This window comes from Triturus cristatus, chromosome 7 (genome assembly GCF_964204655.1).
Source record: "Triturus cristatus chromosome 7, aTriCri1.1, whole genome shotgun sequence".
In the NCBI taxonomy this organism is placed as follows: Eukaryota; Metazoa; Chordata; class Amphibia; order Caudata; family Salamandridae; genus Triturus; species Triturus cristatus.
Genome location: NC_140590.1, coordinates 116,505,354 through 116,528,512, shown reverse-complemented (window position 1 = coordinate 116,528,512; position 23,159 = coordinate 116,505,354). Strand labels below are relative to the sequence as shown.

At 44.4% G+C, this 23,159-nt stretch overlaps 1 protein-coding gene across 2 annotated transcripts in view; it reads right to left on the bottom strand.

The window, feature by feature from the left end:
• The window catches only part of LOC146808977 (sialic acid-binding Ig-like lectin 14), a 305,142-nt gene that overhangs the window by 126,241 nt on the left and 155,742 nt on the right, over positions 1-23,159 (bottom strand). For both annotated transcript variants that reach the window (XM_085615775.1, XM_085615776.1), the window contains exon 3: positions 13,744-14,133. In XM_085615775.1, the coding sequence (XP_085471901.1) occupies positions 13,744-14,133 (390 nt within the window). The remainder of the gene's footprint in view (positions 1-13,743; positions 14,134-23,159) is intronic.

Genomic DNA, 23,159 nt, shown 5'->3' with positions numbered 1-23,159 from the left:
GGAGAAAATGTACGATGGTATGATTATGTGCCTACAAAGAAATTTATCTGTAAGCAAAATACTTCTGAGTACACTATCACATACAAGCACAAAAGCAAAATGTGCTAAAAGGCATTGTCTAAAAAGATGTCAACTTTAAACGTGAACATGTAAAAATGGGAGCATTTGTTCATGGGCCCTATTAGTCTTACAACAATACCAATGGCCCTTTGGTTGGCTTTTAATGCACTACACATACTATACATGAGATGTTGAGGGGAAATATCGCCCACCACAGTATAGGTGTTGAGTATGGTTAACATTCACCAATGATTTTACACTATTGAACTTGATAAGTGCTTTTTTCACAATATGTTTTTCCCTGATGTACCTTTACATATCCACCAACAGGACAATTTAGGCCCATAATCCAGTGCTAAAATGGACATAAAATCCATGTACACCGTTTTCTGCACTCCAATTAGGAGTCCAGTGCAAATTCCACTCCACTACTCTTAACCTGGGTACTCACTACTAGTTTTTTCTTGCTAGTTGCTCAACTGGTAATAAAGCATACTAAACAGGCAGAATTTGAATTTGCAAAGATTAATCCCCACTATTCCCCCCCCCAGGGTTGAATCAATTGCTAGTAACACTGTTATAGTGCTGTATTAATACTAATGTAGATTTGCACTGGTGTAATTAGCACATCCCACTGAGGAATTAAAAGTGCAATGCTTTACAGTTAATTCTATTAAGTTTTTTAAACTGGAACCTGCATATTGAGCTAGTTGAGGGTTTTCAAATAGCAAACCTGGGTCTACAGTTCTTGTACCATTTAATTACCATCAGCATTATAATTAATTAAATAGCAATAGGAGCCCAGGAGGAGTATTGACTTTGGGAAAACTTTTCTTTACAGTCAATATATTGAGAGCTTTTTCCACTCATCCAGATCTGTTATCTAGGCACAACTGCCCAGAGTCATTTGGGCTTGGAGACACTGGTAAGTGTAACTCCTCCTAAGTAAATGACTCTGTAATAGTCTGCACAGTCTTTATCATGCAAGCAGAGTGTTGAACAGTTCTTGATTACTGGACTTCGCATTGTTTGAGAAGTTCCCCACTCTTCTGTCAACAAAGATGCCGAGCATAGATATACTTGTACAAGTGCTTGTTGGTGCTGAAACTGGGTGCCTTTTTCTTGCAAGAATAGTGAAACCTTATATCAATGGTAACTTGTGTTTTTTCTGAAAAGACATTTTCTTTCTTTCTTTCTCTTTCTTTCTTGCTTACCTTCTTTCCTTCATTCATTCTTTCTGTTTTCTTTCCCTTCCCTTCCCTTCCTTTTCTTTCTTTTTTGTTTCTAGCCTTTCTTTCCTTTCTTCTTTGCTTTTTTCTTTCCTTGTTTCCTTCCTTTTACCTTTCTTTCACTCTTTCCTTCTTTCTTACATTTTCTTACTTTCTTTCTTGTTTTCCTTCTCTTTCTTTCTTGCCTTCCTTCTTTCTTGACTTCCTTCTTGCTTTCCTTCTTTTTCTTTCTTGATTTCTTCTTTTTCTTTCTTTCTTGCATTTTCCTTCATTATTTCCTTCTTTCTCATTCATTCTTTCCTTCCTTCTTTCATCCTTCATCCTTTCCTGCCTTCTTTCTTTCACTTTCCTTCTTTCTTTTTTCTTTCCTTCTTCTTACCTTTCCTTTTTGCGTTCTTCTTTCTTTCTTTCTTTTCTTAAAGGCAAGAAGATAGCAGGCAAAGCCAGACTGATTAACTTGTTTAGGTCTGTGTTAACCAGGATCTTTTGATTTTTATTAAATTCATGTATAACATAGTTATTGATAGGGGTTTCATCCATTCGTCTATGGTTGAACCATTCACATATCTTTCCACTCCAGCATGCCTTAAGGGGCAATGTATCGGCCCACATCAGCCACTGGATGACTTCACTACGAGTTACAGCATGCCACCCTTTCCCAAGGAACACACCCACACACAAAGTAGTTCCCTTCAGTGCCACGGCTAACTATGGTAATATGTGGGGGGTTTTAGACTATAAAGCTTTTTTGCATGGAGCTCATGATTTTTGTTTAGATGGATAAGGTCCTCACATATTCCCAAACAATAAAGTTTTACAAAAACCATGAGAAAACAAAACAATTATTGCCAGAAGGCTGGCAGCCAAAGCCAGACCTATTGGCTTTGACAATACCTGTTTTAGGGATGAGAAGAGTTTTGGGATTTTTACTTTCCCTAGTTGGTATTGCCACTGATCCCACATATAGGACAAAATAGTTTAGGAAACAGAGATGTAAACACTTTAATTCCATATGTTAAACATTCAATATTTATTCAAACAGATTCTATGTGGATTAGAAATCATAGAGACGATAGTGGATATTGTCATCAAGTTGCGGTTATTACTGAAACAGCAAACACTTGTTTCATCCATATTGTGGCACACAGAACATGTTTTTTCAAGGATGGAAATACATGTAACAGATACATTCTTGGTAAAAGTAATGTAAAGATTAACACTGTATAGAAACCATATGTTATTACTTGCACTATGAACATGATCAGAGGTTCAACACATTAGTGAAGCACAGCACGTGAGGTTTTGAGGTTCAATAAAGACATCTACATACAGAAACACTGCAAAGGGTTCCATATTTGTACTGCCATATGCATGAATGATGGGTGAAGTGGAAAACCTTTAGCTATGGAATGTAAATTTCAGAAACACTCTCTTCATGGGACCATATGGGAACTTTATATAGGTTATATCCTATCACATGTATGTTTGTATCAATATTGACTTGTATGACATATCATGTGTTGGTTTCCCTATTACTTAAATTAATCTGAAATTACATTAGAATAAAAAAATATACTGAAAGCCACTATTCTCACAAGTCCAACCCACTTAGAACTTTGAAAAAGGTACAGCAAATTACATTGGCATTCAAAAGTACAAGGGAAGACCCAATTTTATGAGACAAACAAGCATAGAATATTTCATACTTGGTGTATACTTGGTGTATTTTTCATCATTTTTATAAGAAGTACAGGAAGTTCAGAAGAGAGACCTCCTCACAAACTATCTATCCGCAAGGACAATATGGAACATTTGCTCATTGAATAAAGCTTGTTGGGCCTAGTGACTGTTGTGGCAAGGTGAAGTTAATTTTCTGCATGTCCCATTTTCAAATCCCATGCTCCCTGCCTTGTGGGTGATAAGGGCTACATAGGGGTGACTCACTAATATTTCAAAGGGGTGTCTTCGCCTGTCATAAATGTTTTTTTTAACAGGTCGTACTGCAGGTTTTACACTGCAGCAGTGAGGCTACACAGCGTATGCTTGAAGCGATGTTTGCATATCCACTGTAGCAGATGGCACGATAGGAGATGCTGTCCACATATGACATTTAACTTTCGAAGCCATGGGTAAATATTCTACGCCATATACTAAGGATGTACAGGCAAGTTAAATGTTCCAGTTAGGAGTAAGCCAATTTGACCATGTTAAAGTGAGGAGAACTGGCACTTTATTCCTGGATAGCAGAGGTAAAGTGTGCATGTTCAATGGTTTCTTTGCATTCCTTTACGACACATTCAGCTTGTATGAAGAGAAATAAACTCCAGCACAGGGATTTCACTTGAGAAACAAAAACACAGATAGTTAATGCACTAATTTGTTATTGCTGAAATAGCGTGTCATGGTAGAGTTCTGTTAAAGCACCGCAACGTGGGGTTCTGTAACTTATTTGTATTATAACCAAAAGGCCCTATGAAATAGATATGACAATGCAGCTCAATTCTTATCTGCATGATAGTGATGTCACTTATGTTACTCATGAGGGCCCCTCTGCCCTGGCATGCAAAGCTGGCTGCATCTGGAACACAACAAAGCTCCATCATACACCTCCTTCCTTGTTGGATGAGGTTCATTTCTTGTTCTTGCTTTCACAGCTCCTTGATGTATGCTGCCTGTACCTTTTAGCTTAATGCAATTGTCCCTCTCTAGTACCTGCAGCTGCAAATAGAAAGCTACTGTGGGACTCAGTAAAATAAGGAGTGGTAATACTCATCAAAGAGTCCTGCTCTGGTTCATCAGCAGTATCCTATTAGATTCCTAGGGGTCAGAGAATGGAGCGGGGGACAGGAGTAGGAACCTTCTCTTCCTCTGAGTGCTACTAGGATATTGTGAAGGAACAACCCAAAGGGAGCCTCTCTAAGCACCAAGAGGGGACTAGGTGATGGGACAGGTCTTCCCTAAAGTTTTTATTGGAAGAAAGTGCTTCACAAGAAGAAGAGAAGACCCACCTCTGCTCTCCCAACCCTTGCCATAAGGAAGATGGTGTATCCAGGCCTGTATCATCCCCATTGCCTCCTACAAAGGTATGATAGGAAGAAGAGCATAGATGATGATGGAGTGAGTAACTATACACTGCTCTCCTCTGACCAATACTCTTAGCACCACTCACATCCGACCATGCAGCCCCCAGTACTGCTCAGCTCCTCCATACTTGGGCCCATTCTGTATTGCAAATGCTGTTTAAAGTTGATATGGGACAAGGAGGAAACTTAAACTAGTGTCTCAGCAAAGTGCTGACAGAGTACATAGGAGACATACCACTGCATAATGGCTATGTATACTTGTGCATATGGGGCTCCGCTACACTAAGCATATGGGGATATGACTGAGCAAATATCTGTGTGTAGTTGGATGGGCTTATGGTGTGTTAGGTTGGCATATGTGGCTATATCTGTACATAAGCACTTGTATTGAGCACATGTGGCTAGACCTAAGCAAATGGAGATAATTCTATGCATATGCGGCCTTACTGAGCATCTTGGGTATTGTGGCCCATATGATCGCTCCTACCAATGTAGACTGGAGCTGGATATTTCTTATCCAAGTACTTAGCCGGTACAATTGGTAAGCTTGTCTGTGATGTAAGGCAAATACTTGGAGATTCGAATAATGTATCATTGATATTAAACTTTGAATTTAATGAAGGATATGACTCCGTATAAGAAAGATGCACTACACATGTGAAAAGAAGCATAGGATCGCATAGAGATCTGGGAGGGAAAGATTGCCACTGGTCATGGTGTCTTGGACCTTGAGTCTGGAGGTGTCTCAAGGCCCCCAACCCACAATGTGCCGCAATAAGAATGCAATGGCTGGACGGAGCAAGGGTACCAAAATGGAGATGGCCAAAGAAGAGCAGCACCAGCAACGTTCCCCTAATTCTTTGTCTGCCTGTGAAGTAATGAAGGGTCCCCGTGCACTGTGCCAAGCTAAGTGTGCAAACAACATTTGTCAAGTCACTATGCAAGATAGTGCAGCATGTGAACTATTAAATGCTACAGTCCATGCTTCTGAATTGATTCACATTGCCTTATCAGACCTTAGTCTATCCTATATATGTTGATAAGAGGATTTGGTTCAAAGGCTTCCTAGGTGATCCCAACGTTCATCACCCTTCCTTTCTTGATCCCTTGGAATGAAATAGTCTCTTTGGTACTGGGACACCAATGGAACACACAGCATCCTCCACTGATACTCCCACGTAGCCACTTACTGCCCCAGAGCCCCAAAAAACACACAATTATCAGATCTACTTATGCCATTCTTCTCTTCTCTGCAAACTTTGGGAGTCTTTGTAACTGGGTCAATTCATGCAGTGAATACTATAAAAAATAACAAAAACAGGACCCCGCTCAATAAAGTCGGCAATTCACTTGGTTGGGCTAGTACCACTTCTAAATGTGGTCCAGTGGATGCATGTTAGCTGAGGAAAGGAGCGACTCCACATCTAAATTCCAGCTTTATCATTAACTGAATATGCTAGTCATAAACATTTGATCAGGAATGTGAGTGTGGCTCCCGACACTATGGAATTTTCCTTAGGAGGGCGGTCTCTTCACCGTGCCATCGGAACGACCCCAGAACTCATGGTCTAGTGGGGAGCGTGGAAACAGTGGAACCAGGAGAAATGGATTATAATCCCAACCTCCCCATATGGGTAGATGTGTTCTTTACTACTTTTTTAATTCACTCCTCTGCTCTCATGTTTTGCCATTTTGGGAGAATTTATAATCAGGCTGAAAGCTGCTATAAATATGAGACTTAAAACTTTTTACTGGAAGCTATCGGCTACCACCCTGTGGGAGACAGCACCCCGTCTCATGGTCTGTATACCAACATATGCTTCAGTGTGAAAGTTACATCCCTTGGAGTTAGCACTAGGCATTGAAGTTTCATTTTGACTAATTTACCAAACTGTTTGAAATCGTATTCGCCTTGTGCGTGGGTCTCCTGATCTGCCAATATTTGAGAACTAAGCTTCCACCGAATCACACTGTGGAGATGGCCGCATTAGCAGGAGTCTCTTGTTGCCAATAGAGGCACTGACTGTGAGGCTTTCTTCACCACTGGTTTCCCTGAATCTCCACACTGAGGCATGCACCAACTGACAGACTATCTTTCACCCACTTGAAATTATAAGGCAAGTGGCCACGAGGTCACTATTGTGGTGTGTGGACCGGAAAGCAGCCCTCATAGAGAGCCCCTGAAAAGATCACTGAGAGGAGGAGCAGGGAGAAGGTGTTTGCAGTGAGTGCTGGAGGAGAGCATGAAGAGGAACAACTGGAGGAGAGCACTGCAAGAAAGCACACGAAGAGAGCACCAAAACACACCTCTGGAGCAAAGGAAGGAGCAGCAGTTACCTCTTCCAGTCTTCACCTGAGGAACAGCAGGCTACAGAGCCAGGCTTATCCCCCATTCAGAATATGAGTGGCTTGATCACAAGAATGGGGTGTGCACAAACCAACAGTCAAGTCCAGTGTGAGCAGGCCCAGAGGGCACTGAAGACCACCTGCCACAGACCTCTGATACACAACCTCTGATACGCAGAGGGAAGGGAAAGTCTACAGATCATGCGGCAATGTGCCCCATACCTAGCACAATTAATGACATTTAGAATGTGCAATAGGGAGGGGAAGGGGGCAACAAATATTCTGCAGGGCACCCTACTAACTTACAGTATCGATGGATCAGTGGCTTATTGGGAAAGACTTGTGAGAAATAAAATTAGATTACACCCTGGGTACACTCTCCTCCATCATGTACTCGGAATACACCTGATCTAATTGAGCTACAAAGGCAAACCTCATCAGTAGGCATTACTTTTACTTTTAAGAGATGCCCTGTGGGAGCCTACAGGCAAACAAGCCATTCTTCCCTTTCAGTCCTGTGAAATACCTCCTACAGTGTGCGTGAAATCCATTTGCAGTGGCTCAGTGGGATAAGGAAGGTGGATCCACTTTTCAATTCGAGGTGGAGGTTTAGAAGCTGTCCCTCTGAAGTGGGTAATAAGGGGCTTATGGTCTGTGCTGATCACAAATGGTTGGCCATAGCCGTACAAGTGTAAATAACAGCATCCCCAATGTATAGCTATTGCCTCCTTTTCAATTTGTCAGTACCATTGTTCAGTCTCTGTGAGGGACTGGCTCGCAAATGCCACCGGGGTCTACTCTCCACTGTCAGGCTGCTGCATCAGCACGGTTCCTAGGGTTTTTGGACCGACATCCACCTCAATGGTGATATCTTTCCCAGGGCCGAAATACATCAGAGTGGTGTCTGCCGACAAGGCGTCTTTGGTAGCTTGGAAGGCACATTCTTGTTCCTCTTCCTAGTTCCAGGGGACTGCAGATTTGGTGAGTTCCCAGAAAGGTTGTTTCAAAGTTGTCAAGTCTTTGATAAATTGGCCACAGTCATTGACCATGCCCGAAAAGCTACAAACATCAGACACGGTGGAGGGCGGGGCTGCCTCTTTGATGTCTTGTACTTTTTTGGGGTCAGGTGCTACACTGTCTGCTGAAGCTGCACATCTGAAAACGTTGAGTCATTGCTTGAGGAACCCACACTTGCTTTTGTGGAGGGTGAGTCCCAAGTCTTGTATCCGCTGGGGAACGCTCCGCAACCTGGTGTCGTGTTCTGATACTGACTTGGCGTTTGCCAAATGTTATCACTGACATGGACTACTCCAGACGGGTGTACCAGGAGCTATTGTATGGTGTTTTGGAGCACCTAGGCGGCACTCAAAATTAAAAAATTCAGTCTTCTGATGCACTGCAGGCTCAAAATCCCTCCACCCGGTGTGCCAAGGGCACATCGGGACCAAGGGCAGCAGCACCCTCGTTGCAAATGTTGTGTCGCCAGCTCCGATGACAAAGGAGTGCTGAAAGAAAGTGTGGGTGTTGATTATACAGGTGGCCCACGAGGAGAGGCCTTCTCATAAATAAGACACAGAAGGTGGTTATGAGTGTATTCTGTCCTGCCGCAGGTGGTCTTCCTGGACCCCTCCTGCCAGGCCGTACATTGATTAACACCGTTCAACGTGACATCTAGACTGCGCCAAATACACCCGGGGTGTGGGTAAGAATGCATGAACACACCTGCAAGTACATTTCAGGGTCCATCCGAACATGTACCAGTTAGGTCACTGGTGCGACATTACAGATGGGTCTGTTTTCAGAAGTGTTCCACAGTAGTAGACTGAATACCTTCTGTGCCGTTGACAGACAGGGCCGGACTGGCAGTAGCGGGCACCAGGCATTTCCCCGGTAGGGTGCCAAGGTGGGGGCTGGTTTTGCGTCCCTGGGGGGGGGGCGTTTGTGTTATCGGGGGCCCTTGCAAACAGCTCGGCCGCACCTCATCAGCCCCCCCAGGGGGGCGGGCGAGCAGTTTGCTAGGGCCGGTTTCGGTTCCCAGTCCGGCGCTGCTGACAGAGAGTATGTTTCAGCGCTACCCTATAATCTTACTGACTCGTACATAGCTTTTCTCACATGACTAAAAGCCCTTAGTAATGTGCTCCCCCAATGACCCTCTGCGCAGTGAGAAATCACTGTGTGCGCAGGCGCGCAGTTTAGGAGAAAAAAGTAATTGGTGCTGCATGAGTGCTCAATTTGAACTGGAGGTTACAGCTGGGGCACACCAGCGCATATTTTTTATTTTTGTGCACCGGCACTTATCTTCCCTCATCAGACTTTGACCCAGGACAAGAGAGAGAAAAACACAACAGGGGGGAGGAAGAGAAAGAGAGAGGAAAATGTGACAAAGGGAGGAAGCAGTGTCGAAAATGTACGCGCAGGAGTGTGTTGTAGGGCCAGGGAGCGTCTGGTGATGGAATATAGATGCATGAGGGGGAATCAACACTGAGCAGCCTTGCTAAGCAGCACCCCAACCTTCTGCAGTGCCAGTGGCAGCTTCAAACCCAGAGTGTGGGCCCCTGTACTTATTCAGTTACAAATTAAGCAGGGTTCAGCACTACCATTATATGAGCCCGACTTTACTGCCAACCATGGACCACACTCGGGCGGATTTGACAGCATCTGCTGAGTTCTAGTGCATGTGGGAGTGTGGCATGCTGCTGTGGGTGGGGCACATCATTGTCATGCTCCTGGGCTTGTATCAGGCTCCTACGTCATCATACCCAGCTGCCACATCATGCAGTTCTGGATAAACCTGGTTAAGAGAGGCCAGGCCTCATCTACAGATAATGTTGTTGTCTTGTGATTCCTGTATCTTGCACTAAACCTGCCTTCAGTCACCACGTTACCGACATTACAAAGTCAGTCAGTCAAAGCCACTGTATTCTGTTAATTTTAAAACCATAAAAGTATACTACATAAAAACGTAGGAGAACCGTAAAAAACATATACATATTTCATTAGGAATATAATCTTAAAACCCCAAAACATCAGAAGAAAAATCCTGTTGCCATTACAAAGGGTCATATATCTACATATTTCTTTTAAAACGTCATCCTATATACCAAAAACCTAAAAATAAAATCAATAGCCATCATTACTGTATAAAAACAAACTCAAAACCACTTCAGAAACACCTGTTTTTCCTTTCCCTTGCCGCAGTAACTAAAAAGCTGGCAATATTAAACATTCACATGCAGTGGCGGTGCATCCATTGGGGGCGTTGTGGCGTAGCCCCCCCGCCCGTAGCTCCCTCGGCGTTTCTAAACTTAAGTAAACTGAATCAGTTTACTTAAGTTAAAAGACGCCGAGGGAGAACCAACTGACAATCATGTCAGTCAGCATGACGTCGGACCGCCTACCCCCTTCAGAGTCTGAAGGGGGTGGGCGGTCCAGCGTCATGTTGACTGACATGATTGTTAGACCAGGGGCAACAGGCAGCAGCACAAGTGCGCATGAGTGGCGAAGGTGAGCGTATTTTTTTACCCGTGCCCAGTCATGAGCACTTATGTTTGCACTGGCTTGCGCATGCCCATTAGGAGCCCCTCGATCTCCTAATGGGCAGGCGGCGGGCATAGCGTAAGCTGTGCCCTCAGCCAATCCTTGGCTGAGAGGGGTTGGCAGGCCCCTCCAGTGCCGTTCGTGAAGGCGCCCAGGGGAGCAGAGGTCTGAGAGGTGGCGTGGACCGGCTGTGATTTAAGTTTTTTGTTTAATATATTTCATTCCCCCCCCGCGTGCGCGACCCACCCCCCGCGAGCCGCGACTGATTGCAAATTATGGCCATATGCATCAAAGTACAATACATAGGAAAGGCCGTTGTAGGCCAAAGGCATAACAGGTTATTCAGGTATATGCATTAAAAATCAGACGGTGACAAGAAGCGAATCTAGGAGCTTTAAGTTACCCTTTGTGGTAAGTGATGCATTGGTTTAAAGTATGTGCTTCAGATGCGTGTGCCACTCCGTTTTAATGAAACCACTTTTCAGAATCCTTGTGTGATTTGTTCGCATTCATCAGGCGAGCTATTCAAATTCGTTTACACACATCACGTTATACAATGTTTTTGATTTACATGCGAGTGCCAGGAGGGTTTTATTCACATGCCGTTTCCCGGGGGGGGTGCTTCACATACATACGCCACGGCTGCTTCACGTGCCCCGGCAGGAGGGTTTTATTTACATGATGGGGCAACAAAGGTATTCTGTGCGGCCCCTGGTCCACTGCAGGGCTTTCAAAGTGTTAATGAAGATCCCTTTGTTCCCCGGCTGGCACCCTACTCTCGCTACAGAGGATGCACTGTGTCTGAGCAGGGCTTTCTGCTGGGGGCCTGCCAGGCCGTGGCTGCCAGGCATGTGCCTGTGTGCTAGGAACTGAACCCGCCTGTACTGCTCCCAGGTTATGCCGCGCAAACACTGCAAGCGCTTTCCAAATACCTGGGGTCTGGTTTTCACTTTGTTTTCATGCGAGTGATTTGTAATGTTGTATTTTCCTTATATGTGGTTAAAAGTACAATTCTCGTCGGGTTTGCTGGTCCTCGGCATTTCTCTAACACTTTCGGAAAGGGCAGAGGGATGTCCATTCGAATGCTGGTCAGCAGAGGGTTGCAGCGACATTGCAGTGTATGTTACACTGATTTGAGGTTCTTCCCAATCGTCCCCTCTTCCTCCACTGTTATGATTCAGAACACGAACACGTCATCTTAGATCCCCATCCCCAATACATTTTCCCTCTTTAAAAGAATCACTGGGCTTACGTTTTATATTCCCAGTTTCAGCTAAAAAATATTTTTGGGGGAAGGATTACAATCAAAAGTAAAATAGCTCATGTCCCTTAATAGACAAGGGGGCGAATAATTCTGAAGCGGGCTGTAGGGTGACTGAAAAGTCAGGACGTAAACAGCGTCATTTATGATGGGACCGGCATATTATTATGGTTACCCTTATTAATGTAGTGGGTCAGCAGTCTTACTTTACGGCGTGTTGGCCGGATGAGGATGTCACGTCTTCCGCGGGTCAGGCAATGCCTGCAGGGTGGATAATAAATGGGGAGGAACCGCACGGGGTTCAGCTCCCGACACACTATCACAGCGTGTGTGCGTGTCATTCTGTGTCCCTTGTGTAAGTTGTGTTTTGTGTGGCCTGTTGCGTACAGCGACCAAGCAGCAGGCCGCGATATCACAGTTAATACGGCAGACTGTGTATACACGTTTTAGCGCTTGGAGGGGGTCTTTCAACAGCCGTGTACTTAGCCAAAGGCAAGTGTGACGTGGTTTCTACTTCAACAGGGGGCGCCTCAAGCACCGGCCTTCCTTGCTGTGAGCTGCAGACTCCATAGGTATGCCTTCCGTGGACAGGGTGTCAAACGGTGTACCACAGACCGAAAATAACGATGTTGTCCATATTTTTTTTGTTGTTGCTAATGTACTACAGCAACTCCGGTTTTATTTCAGTGGCGGTGCGTCCATTTGTGTGCTCTGTTTTTCTGAAGTCACAACAAGTTGTCTCTGTGTTTTTTCGTCGTTGCCCCGTCAAATGTGTGTGCCTCTCTGATTTGCTTTTTTATAAAGTCATAGAAATGTTTGTCTAGGTCTGATCCATTCGGGCAGATGTGAAAATGAGATGTTTAGGTACATGTTTTCATGCACCAAAAAACCAGGAAGAGTTTTACATATTTGTGATTTCCTCTGCTAACAGTATAAAATGTTGTGTATTTATGCTGTCCACATGTTTGCTTTTCTCAGATGGTGCAGAGAGATGTCTTTAAGGGTATGCTGTGCTGTTATTTCACAGTGTGAATTCGATTCTGTGACTTGAATTCACAGTGCGTTGTTTATGCTGTTCTGCTATGATTTTACTGCTGGTTGTTTCTGTACACTTTTGCGGCGCTTGCATACTGACATGGTATCTTTTTGTTCCGTGGGGTCACAGTGAGATATTTGTTGGTTTTCTAAGTTCTATGTCTCTGTTGAATCATGTTTCTGTAGGTTCACTCATACCTATGGAGTTTTTACATAAGGCTGGACATGAGGAACAGTAGAAGTGTAGGGCATTCCTTGGCGCTTCTGGCAAAGATTGTCCTCTATAGGTCATAAAAATTGACAATTTCTTAAATGATAATTAAATCGTATTGCTTTATTAACCTTCCTACTTTCTCAAATTTGCTTGAAAATGCACCATTTGTCCACTCTTTTTTCAAAATGTTCTCCCCCCCCCGCCCCCTTCGGTTGTTCGGGCACGCTTGCTCACTCGCTCAACGGCAATAATTTGACGCCTCACCACTTTCAAATGTCACCAGCCGCCACTGTTCACACGGGTTATTTAACATCTGTAAATATATTAATGCCGGCCTAGCCTGCATAAAACCTTTATTTTCCAATATTGGTACTAAAAAGCGTTTGCGAATATGATGATACTGGTCTCAAAACATTAGCAAGTGCAGAGTGTTCTGGGTGGAGAAATTATCACAAGGGCCCAAATTTTACATCTTACACCACTTGTGTGGTTCTGCCAAAACAGAATGCAAAAGGTTAAATCTAAATCTTATTAAAGGGAAGCGGTGGTAAGGCTTTGTTATTTCATGTAGGTATGGTTCTAATGCTGGAGATGTTTTAAATAGAGTATGTGCTCGTTCTGTGGGTTTCAGGAGCTCTCTAGCCTCTCTCTCTACTTGCATCATACATATAAAATGGTTTTTCACCCACAACAGGTCCTCTCTCACTAGCCTGTCGGGAGAGTCATATAATGTAGCCCGCCCTATTTTCACTGTCAACCTCTTAATATATCCTATCCAACAGATGCTACTTGCTTTATCTAAAGATAAGCAATCCTGAGCAATCTTACAATTGAGCTCCAGTTCTGGGTTGGTCCAAATCATAATCCACCACAAAAGTGAGGCCATACCAATCAGATCTGAGACAAAACCAACACTCAGTTCCTGATGACAGAGATATTTCCTGCCAGGAAGGGACAAGAGGACCAAGCATCACTTACGCTCTATAGTGAGTTGAGTCATGCCCTCCAGGTAGCTATATTTAAAGGTGTCTTCAATCCGGAAGAAATAGTGCCCTTGGTCCTGCTTCTTGGCGCTGTCGATCCCCAGAGAGCAATCGTTCTTCCGTATGTCACCCACGAACTGGAAGCGGTCTGCCGTTTCACGGGAAACCACCAACGTCCCGGGGCCGTTGACTGCTGCGACCCTCACAAATTTTTCCTCTTCGAGGTCTGGACGGTGTCTGCACCAGTAGCCCCGTGGCAAGTCCGACAGGTTTTGAGAGGGCGGGTAGGTGAACGTGCATTGAATGAGGACACATAGGCCTTCCTGGACTTGTACTCTTGCAGGTGCGTGCACTTTATACGACGAAGGAGCCTGGGAAACACAACCTGCAAGAAACAAGAACATCGTCAATGTGCGTCAACTTGTAATGGTCAATTTCTGCCGGTTCGTTCCATCGATTATTCTATGAGGGTACAGGGACTCATCCAGTCCAGCCCTTGGGCAGCTCACCAAAAGCCCATTGAAACTTTAAGCATGAGGCACTGACTGCCCCATTGGGGCTTTGTCCTAACCACATAGATTGTAACAAGAATGCCTTTTTATTATATAATGCAGCTAATTTAAAGATGCCCAATGTACCAACCTATGGGAGGATCAAAGGCTGATGAAGCCCTTATGGGATTCGATAGCATGATCTTCAGCTGGAATCAGTTACCTAAGTGTTTTTCTTTCACATTTATTTATGAGTGAGGCATCGCATGCCACAAGTACAGCATATTGAAGGAGTCTTCCATTTTAGTACTGATCTCAAAGCTGGAGGCATGCCGACGGCTATGCGCATGCGTGATATGACATCACACAACCCTCTCGCGGGAGTCCCAGCCAATGTGTCATTCAGCCTCCTCCTAACCGCAATCCTGACATGCCTGTCCAATGTGTGGGAAAACGTAGTTACATTCCAGTGGGGCTGGAAAAACTTTCGAAGTGGGAGTGCCCTCATAAATGTTACGTCACTGAAAAGTGTAGATAATGAGCAACGCGCATTCAGGGGAGTGTTAAGGAAGAGATATTTAGCCAGTGGTAAGTTTTACTGCGCACTGTTGCAAATATATAATTAACGCACGGTGTGGCAGCACACTGTCATTTACAGTCACTGGGGCAGATTTACTACTTCTGGCGTATCTCTGCTAATCAGCAGGGATGCGTCAGAAGAGTTGCGACGCATCTGCCCACCCGTGCGCCACCACTGATGCGCCGCATTGCCGTGGCGCACAGATGGGCAGATGCGTGTCGCATCCCCCTGCGGAAAGGCGGAGCATTGCAGGAGTTGCGTTGCAAGCACAACGCAGCTCCAACAAGGCTCGGGGTGCCCCTATCCCTAACATGCTGCGTCAATCCTTACGCCTGCTTCAAGCAGGCGCAGGGTTTTAACGCAGCATGGCCGTAAAATTGACTGAGTGAAATCTTGTAGATTTCACTCAGCCACTTTTCGGAGGCGTTCCTGCGCCGGAATGCCCCCCCGTGCAGGAACGCACATGTGGCGCAGGGCGTTACAACGTGACGCATCTCCCTAGATGCATCACGTTGTAAATAGCCCGCAGCATGGTGCTGACTTTGCACTGCCGCTGCGTCACAAAAGTGACGCAACGGCAGCGCAAATGTGGCGTAAGGGGCTTGTAAATTTGCCCCACTATATTTTCCATTGAAATGTGCGCAAAATGAGATTCAATTAATATTTATTGTTATTTGCATATCACAACGTAAAAGTGCCTTTATTTGTTAGAATCCTAATAAAATATGTTTCCAACACACTTCAGAATTACAAAGCAAAGTGCTTCATTTGTGCCTTGCTAGCTGCTCATATATATTTTTTAATATTTGTACAGTTCAAGTGTTGTGTGTTAAAAAACAATAACATTCAACAACCATTTCGTTCACGCTCAGCAGGATTGTCACATTGGTCAAATTACAAAGTCCTTTCACTTTGCAGCCTGAGAAAACAAAGAAAGTCACCCAAATCTCAACCTTTAAAGAATGAGCATTAATTTGTCATAAGACAGAGCTTGACATTTGACCTCTATGACTAGTTAAAAGTAAAGCAATCTTTATTGCTCATTCACCTCTGAACTCCAGGACGGTTATGTGGGGGTGCTTCAGCTCCTCCTGCACCCACACTCTCAGGCTTATGATGCCCTCATGTTCACTCCCAGAGCCATGTTGGTGCAACATCAGACTAAACACCGGTATTTATTGTGTGAAAACAAAAATGCACTACATACTTAACATTGTATTTGAAGTGGTGGCACAAAACACTTCTTCACTTACCCCCTGTTCTTGCCCTTTTCTCAAACATGAACCTGAAAATGTTGGCATATTTCATGACTGTCCGTTCTGAATGCCCTTTCAAAACATATGTTTTCTTATATCTAGCCTTGAGGTAGCCTTAATTCTCTTGCTAGACTCATGTTCTCCACAGATATATCATGGGTTAATAGATACATGTATAGGTGTTCTCAATCAACACTCTCACCATTGGTCTGTTGAAATGTCACTCAAAATATGCTCCCCCCCAACCACAGCACTAAGTATATAGATCAACAAACCTGCCATTGGATGCTTTCACTTTGAGTGACTGAACTGTGTCCTTTCACATGTATACATAAATGCTTCTTGTCTGAAATTCGTGTTTGGTTGATATATATACAATTGTCAACTTTCACACAAAAAACATACTCTTAGGTGGTAGGTACAAACGTGACAAAATGTGTGTAGGCTACCACTCTCACCTTTTACCTGTGAAGAAAAAAGGTCACATGAATATTCGCTTCACCTATCCTCATCCGTCTGCGCCTCTCCCCAGTAAGTAAGTAAGTAAGTAGAAAGTTTATTGTATCAATTAACAAAAATTGTTACAAAAATATCTCCAATATAATATGCAAAAGCTTAGTTACTACAATAGACACAATTAAATACTACAAGTCTAGTCAGTAAATTCTAAAAGAAAAAAAAGAAAATCATCAATTTAAAAAAAAGATAGTATAACTCGTGTATCAAGTTCAAAAAGCTCAGGGCATCTGTCCCCCTGTGCAAGAGCGTCACGATACAGAGAAGTTCATGTAGATAGAACATTCGAAGACCTATTTAAGAAGTGAGATATAGATTAAATGCGTCTTGTCGCAACATACAGATCAAGGCTAGACATGCCCGAGGTGCAGTCTTAAAGTTCTAGATTGCAAGATGCGTTATTTAAGCAGTCTTTTACTTTGTACACAAATGTAGCAAACCTAGCTAGTTCCATAGGTAACTCCAGACTAAACAAGAGAGTCATAGCATCCTTGCAGTTACGTGTCCCATATTTCAAAAACAGTGGTCTTAAAAAAGTAAGACGTGCATGTGTTAGGCAATTGCATGTACAGACCAAATGTACCATGGATTCAACATGCTGGTTACATAGTCTGCAGTTGGTAATCATCTCTAGTGTTTTCCATTGCCTGTTGATGTCTTTTATCGGCAATACCATGAGCCTTGCTGTTAAAATTTGCCTTAAGATTGACTTATTTAGTGCAGCGTCGAGGTATGCTTGCCATTGCCGATCTTCGTAGGAGGTTATGAGAAACCCGATAATTACTTTTAGATCTAGTCAGCTCTTTCATGTCTTCTTCCTTCGAGAGTGCCCTGACCTGCTTCTTTAGGATAGATTTTAATGTGCCTGGCAGGTGGGTTAAGTTCTGCAGTTTAGTCATGTCGAGATGTAGTACAGTGCAGGCAATTTTCAGGCCATTGCTCCATGAGTTGTTAGGTTGCATGAAGATCACTTTCAGAATTGACTTCAGAGTATTGGGGGTAGCCGCACAAACTCCTCAATAATACCGCACAAACGTTGCCCAGTGCTCGTAGTTTTGCTTATTCAGCCCGAATTCCAGTCGCACCAGGTCATTACGTGTGTGTGTGATGGGATCTGGAAGATTCGCTTGTACGCTCGGCAGTTGATGTGTTCAAGGCTGTTGTCAAAAGCAATTGGAAATGCTAACTGGCCATATGTAATTGAGGGCAGCAGTTTTGCCCGTATAACTTTTCTGATGGATTTTGTTGTCGGGCTGTTTAGTTTAGCATTAAGCTTACACAAAGCAAACGTTACTGCCTTGGCCTTTGTTTTGGCTGAGACAAGGTGAGCGGTTGGTTTCCCATTGCTCATCAGCCATACCCCTAGGTAATTATACTTGGATACTGTTGATACCTTCAAGTTGCCCAACCTCCAGTAGTGACCGAGTTTGTTAGCATACTTTCCAAATATAATTACCTTTGTTTTGCCTGCATTTGCTCTTAAATCATTCTTGTTGTTATAGCGATTTAATGCGTCCAATAATCTTTGCATGCCTACTTTTGTATAATCCAGTAATACCATGTCGTCTGCATATTGTAACAAAGAAAATTTATTAAAGCCAATTTTCGGAGATAGAAAGTTTGCGTTGAAAATTGTTGTAGCCAAATCTGCTGTATATAGGTTGAAAAGCAGAGGTGCCAATACGCAACCTTGTTTTAGGCCACGGTCTGTAGAGATCTTTTTGGTGGCCGAATTTCTTGAGGTTTTCACCCGAACCCAGGTTCCAGTATAAAGGCTAATTACTGCCTTTAAAAGGGTCTCTTGTATCCCCCAGCCATGTAATTTCCACCACAACAGGCTGCGATTGACTCCATCAAAGGCTGCGGAGTAGTCCACAAAGCATGCAAATAAAGGGAGAGACTTTTTTGTGTTGTTTGTTCTATCATGTAAGCCAATGTTATGATGTTATCCATTGTAGATGCACCAGGTCTAAAGCCATTTTGGCATCTTGGAAGGATTTCGTTTTCATTGGCCCACGTCTGGAGATCTTGTAGTAGAAGACTAGCGTATCCTTTGGCTTCAATGTCCAAAAGGGCTATCAGCCTGTAGTTTGCGGGATCCCCAGTACTGCCCTTTTTGTAGATAGGTTGTAATAGAGATCCTTTCCAAGACTCTGGGATTGTGGAGTTTACTAAGCAGTGATGGTAGAGTGGCGTTAGTATACTACTCCAAAAGTCACAATCTTCTTTAAACAAGTGACCAGGTAACCCATTGGGGCCAGGTGCCCCATCTTTTCTAATACTTGTTAGAATTTTTTTCACACGTTTCCCTGCAAACGTGGCGTTTCGGAGTCTCCATATTTGATGCAATCCTTGCCACTGCCTGTCCAGATGTATCTTCTATGGCGACTAGTGGAGCTTCAGGCAGGGTAGCGGGTAAGGACTATTCTTGGCTATGCGCAGGTGAAAAGTGAAAAATTTTGTGCAACACAATATAATGTTGTTATATGGTTTATCCATATTTCGCAGGCGATCGTATTGCACCTATCATGGCCTTCCCCAAATAATTTGTTAATATGTGTCCAAAACTCTGCCTGTTTGTTTGGTTTTAACAAGGAAAAAATATGTAGCCACTCCAATTCTTGTTGTTTTCTTTTATTATTCCATACATTTTCCTATGGTTTTTCTTTGCTAGAAGTTGGCTTTGATAAGTTACATGATTTCTATTTTGCTTATACAGCCGTGTTGCTGTTCTGAGAAGCTTTTTACTTTGCTCCACTTTTTCACATTTTTGCTGAAATTGGCGATCAGAGATTTCTATAAAGTGAGAATGATGTTTCTTGCCCTCTTCAGTGGCATGGAGAGCACATGCTGGACTGTTCCCATGAGGCACAGGGTCAAGACTGATTTGCATATGGCTGGGTTCAAACTGGAACGGCATGTTGAGCAAAAAAACGATGGATTTAGGCCCAGATCTCTGTACTGGGTTGAATGTATGACATTGTTCTGCATTCTGTCCATCAACTGTTGTTTTTGCATTTGTCACCCCAAGTGGGAAGGGTATGTCAGACGTGGGTCCCGTGCTCTCCATGCCACTGGAATCAAGCTATCCTGGCTGAAGAGGGGTGAAACCCCGAAACCGGGCCTAGGATGCTTGTTTCCAGTCCGGGGAGGACCTGGCTTGGCAGTTCGGGCTGGACTGTACCCATGAGGCACAGGGTCAAGTTTGATTTGCATATGACTGGGTTCAAACTGGAATAGCATGGTGAGCAAAAAAACGATGGATTTAGGCCCAGATCTCTGTACTGGGGTGAATGTATGACATTGTTCTGCATTCTGTCCATCAACTGTTGTTTTTGCATGTTTTATGTTGCAGGCATGAGGTGCATCATCTTCTTCCCAAAATACAATCGTAGATTTGTAGACACTCGTAACAGTCCTATGGTAGGAGGCAGTTGTTCAGCAAGTGTAAGGCTAATAGCATACACACCTTTCCATTTTGATATCTGAAGTTTTAAATTACAATAAATGTAGTAGACCTCAGGCAGGAGACTTGAGTTACCAGTAACTGTGGAAAGAGCAATAACTTTAGAAACTGGTGCTTTATTTCACCTTTTCTATGGTGTGAAGGTTACGTATTGCATTAGAATGGGCACAATGGGGCTTATTTACAAGTGACGCAGCGGCTGCGCAAGGGGCTTGTGAATAAGCCCCAATGTCCTGTTTCTGTGGCTCTAAAGCAGATTTGCTGACCTGATTCTCTCGCTCTACAACGGCTCTGCTGACCTGGTTCTCTGGCTCTAAAGCAGCTCTGCTGACCTGGTTCTCTGGCTCTAAAGCAGCTCTGCTGACCTGGTTCTCTGGCTCTACAGCGGCTCTGTTGACCTGGTTCTATGACTCTAAAACAGCTCTGCTGACCTGGTTCTTTGGCTCTAGAGCGGCTCTGCTGACCTGGTTCTTGGCGCTACAGCAGCTCTGCTGACCTAGTTCTCTGGCTCTACAACGGCTCTGCTGACCTGGTTCTCTGGCTCGAGAGCAGCTCTGCTGACCTGGTTCTATGGCTCTACAGCAGCTCTGCTGACCTGGTTCTCTGGCTCTAAAAAAGCTCTGCTGACCTAGTTCTCTGGCTCTAAAGCAGCTCTGCTGACCTGGTTCTCTACCACTAGAGCAGCTCTGCTGACCTGGTTCTTAGGGTCTAGAGCAGCTCTGCTGACCTGGTTCTCTGGCTCTTCAACGGCTCTGCTGACCTGCTTCTCTGGCTCTAAAGCAGCTCTGCTGACCTGGTTCTCTGCCTCTAGAACAGCTCTGCGAGTGCATGGCGAGTTAAAAACCTGAGGATAAGTGGCAGGAAAGAGTGCAGGGCAGATAAAAAGCACGGTGAGGCAAGAACAATACTGTTGTGTGTTGAGGAAACAAAAGCAAAAAAAAGCAAAGTAAATACCATGCGGCACAAAGTTTTTGATATGGTGAAGCACTGAAATGTATGTGTCTGCCTTGTATAGTTGCATCGCGCAGTGAAACTGAAACCTAAATCAAGGTGGGAGCGTGTGAAAGCCAGGAGACGCCATGTGCATGTACGCACATGGTTTGTCTCCCTTCGCACACTAAACCGACAACAATCGGTCTGGCCAAGGCGAGCGGCGCGCATGCGCTGCGTCGCTAGGCGAGACCTAACGAGTCTCCCAGCCTGTCATTTCAGACTCGAAAGGCAGTTTTGAACTGCTAGCCCAACTTTGCCATTCCAAAGCTATGGCAAATTCACCTGTCCCCCGGAAACATGTGTAGGTCACCTCTGTGGCAGACCTAACGAGCCCTAAGGAAATGTGCAGCATATGTCATGGGCAGAACATGTATTTTACATGTTCTGACAGTAAAAAAAAAACTGTCATTACACTGTGGAAAGATTTGGTCGTCCTGTTGGCGAGGGCTGGGTTACACACTGACCCCCTCAGCTGTGCTAACTCTTGAACAGTGTAACCAAAGTTGATACTACTAGGTATCAAAGAACTTATTACATTAAGCCTGACTTAGTTCTCAAGTCGAAATTAATGTGCAACTTTTAGAAAGCAGCCAATTTGTTTCCTTTAATCTTCTCTGCCCAGAGCGGCTGCACATGGAGCTTGAACCTGAGACACTTTTCTGCCCTCCGAGGGAGACAAGGTAATGACTCCCAGAAAAGGGACCTGCTCTGGAAAGAGGTTTTACCTCCCTCCTGCAGGAAGCCACATGGGTATTGGTCCAAAAGGCGAACTTCAAAGCTGAAGCTGTCTTCGAAAGACAAATAGGAAATGCTTGGGAGAGGCGCAGTCCCATTGTTTAGGCAGACTAGCTGGCACCAGGAAAGGAGCGGGTAAACCTGTTGTCGAACCGATTTTCTAGAGGAGTGAAGCCCCTTTGGCAGCCACACCTCTGAGTTAGGGCTAGGGAGCTCTGGATGCCGAGAGAAGGGTTCTGCCATCTTGTGAGTGGGCAGAATGGTGCATCCTGGGATAGCTAGATGCCACACTTCCCAGGAAGTGGTCATCAGGAGGGAGGGAACCTAGTAGCACATTGGCTCGCTGGAGGGGATTTTCTGGACCTAAATAGGGGACCCCCAACACTCAGACCTCAACTGGACTGGAAAAAGGACCCGCTGCACCAAATTCCTAGCAAAGTGAGGTTGCATTGACATGGGCTGCAACTACTGCATCTGGTGGCTAGCAAAGAAGAGGGACTGGGCCTGCTGTACTCTGTTAGAGTAGAAGTTGTCTCCAGAGCCCAGGCAACGCAAAGAGACGCCATTGGCCTCCTGTTTGCTGCACAGGGATACAGCTAAAGAAGCCTGCTAAGGGTGAGTGGTAGCCCAGATCCCCGGTTCGCTGCTCACTACCATAATCCAGCACCAGGGACCAAGACCTGATACTCAGAAGTTACACTTGAGTCTGCTGGACCAGAGAGATAGGTTGGAGTATAACTTGGTTGCCCAGAAGGCAAGCTACAACCCGGAGAAACAGTTGGCTGTGAACGCTGTTGTACTCTATTCTTATGTGACTGTTATGATATTGTGACCCTAAGTGGGCGTTGTGTTCCTTTGGATGTATAGAACTTTTGGTGTGAGTTCCCCGAGGGACGGAGAATTGTAACTGAGAGAAAGTTGTATGATCGCAATGAGGCGTCCAGCTCTGCTATCTTGTTATTTTGTAAATAAACCTTAATTTTACAACTACCGGCAGAGTTCTTTCACTGGTGACGAGTGTTACTGGCTGCTGGACCATGCCTAAAAGCAAATCTTTTATGGTGTGTGATATAATCGTCTTCAAAGGACAGCTGCGTAACAGACCGCAAAGATAACAACCAAACAACTGTACGTTATCCAACTCTTCATTGAGCCAATCGCTGTTTTTAACGCTGTTTTTAACGCTGTTTAACACTATGCCTTCTTGGGGTCGGGAGGGCTGTGGGCTAATTGCACCAGATGAAGGAATTGACTGAAGCGCCATATCTGAATTCAAAAGCTGCTCTTTGCCGCACTTCAGCTGATGTAGCCGCATTTGTGATTGAACTATGTGGCCATATTTTTAGGGGGCATTTCAACATTTACGGCTAGAGT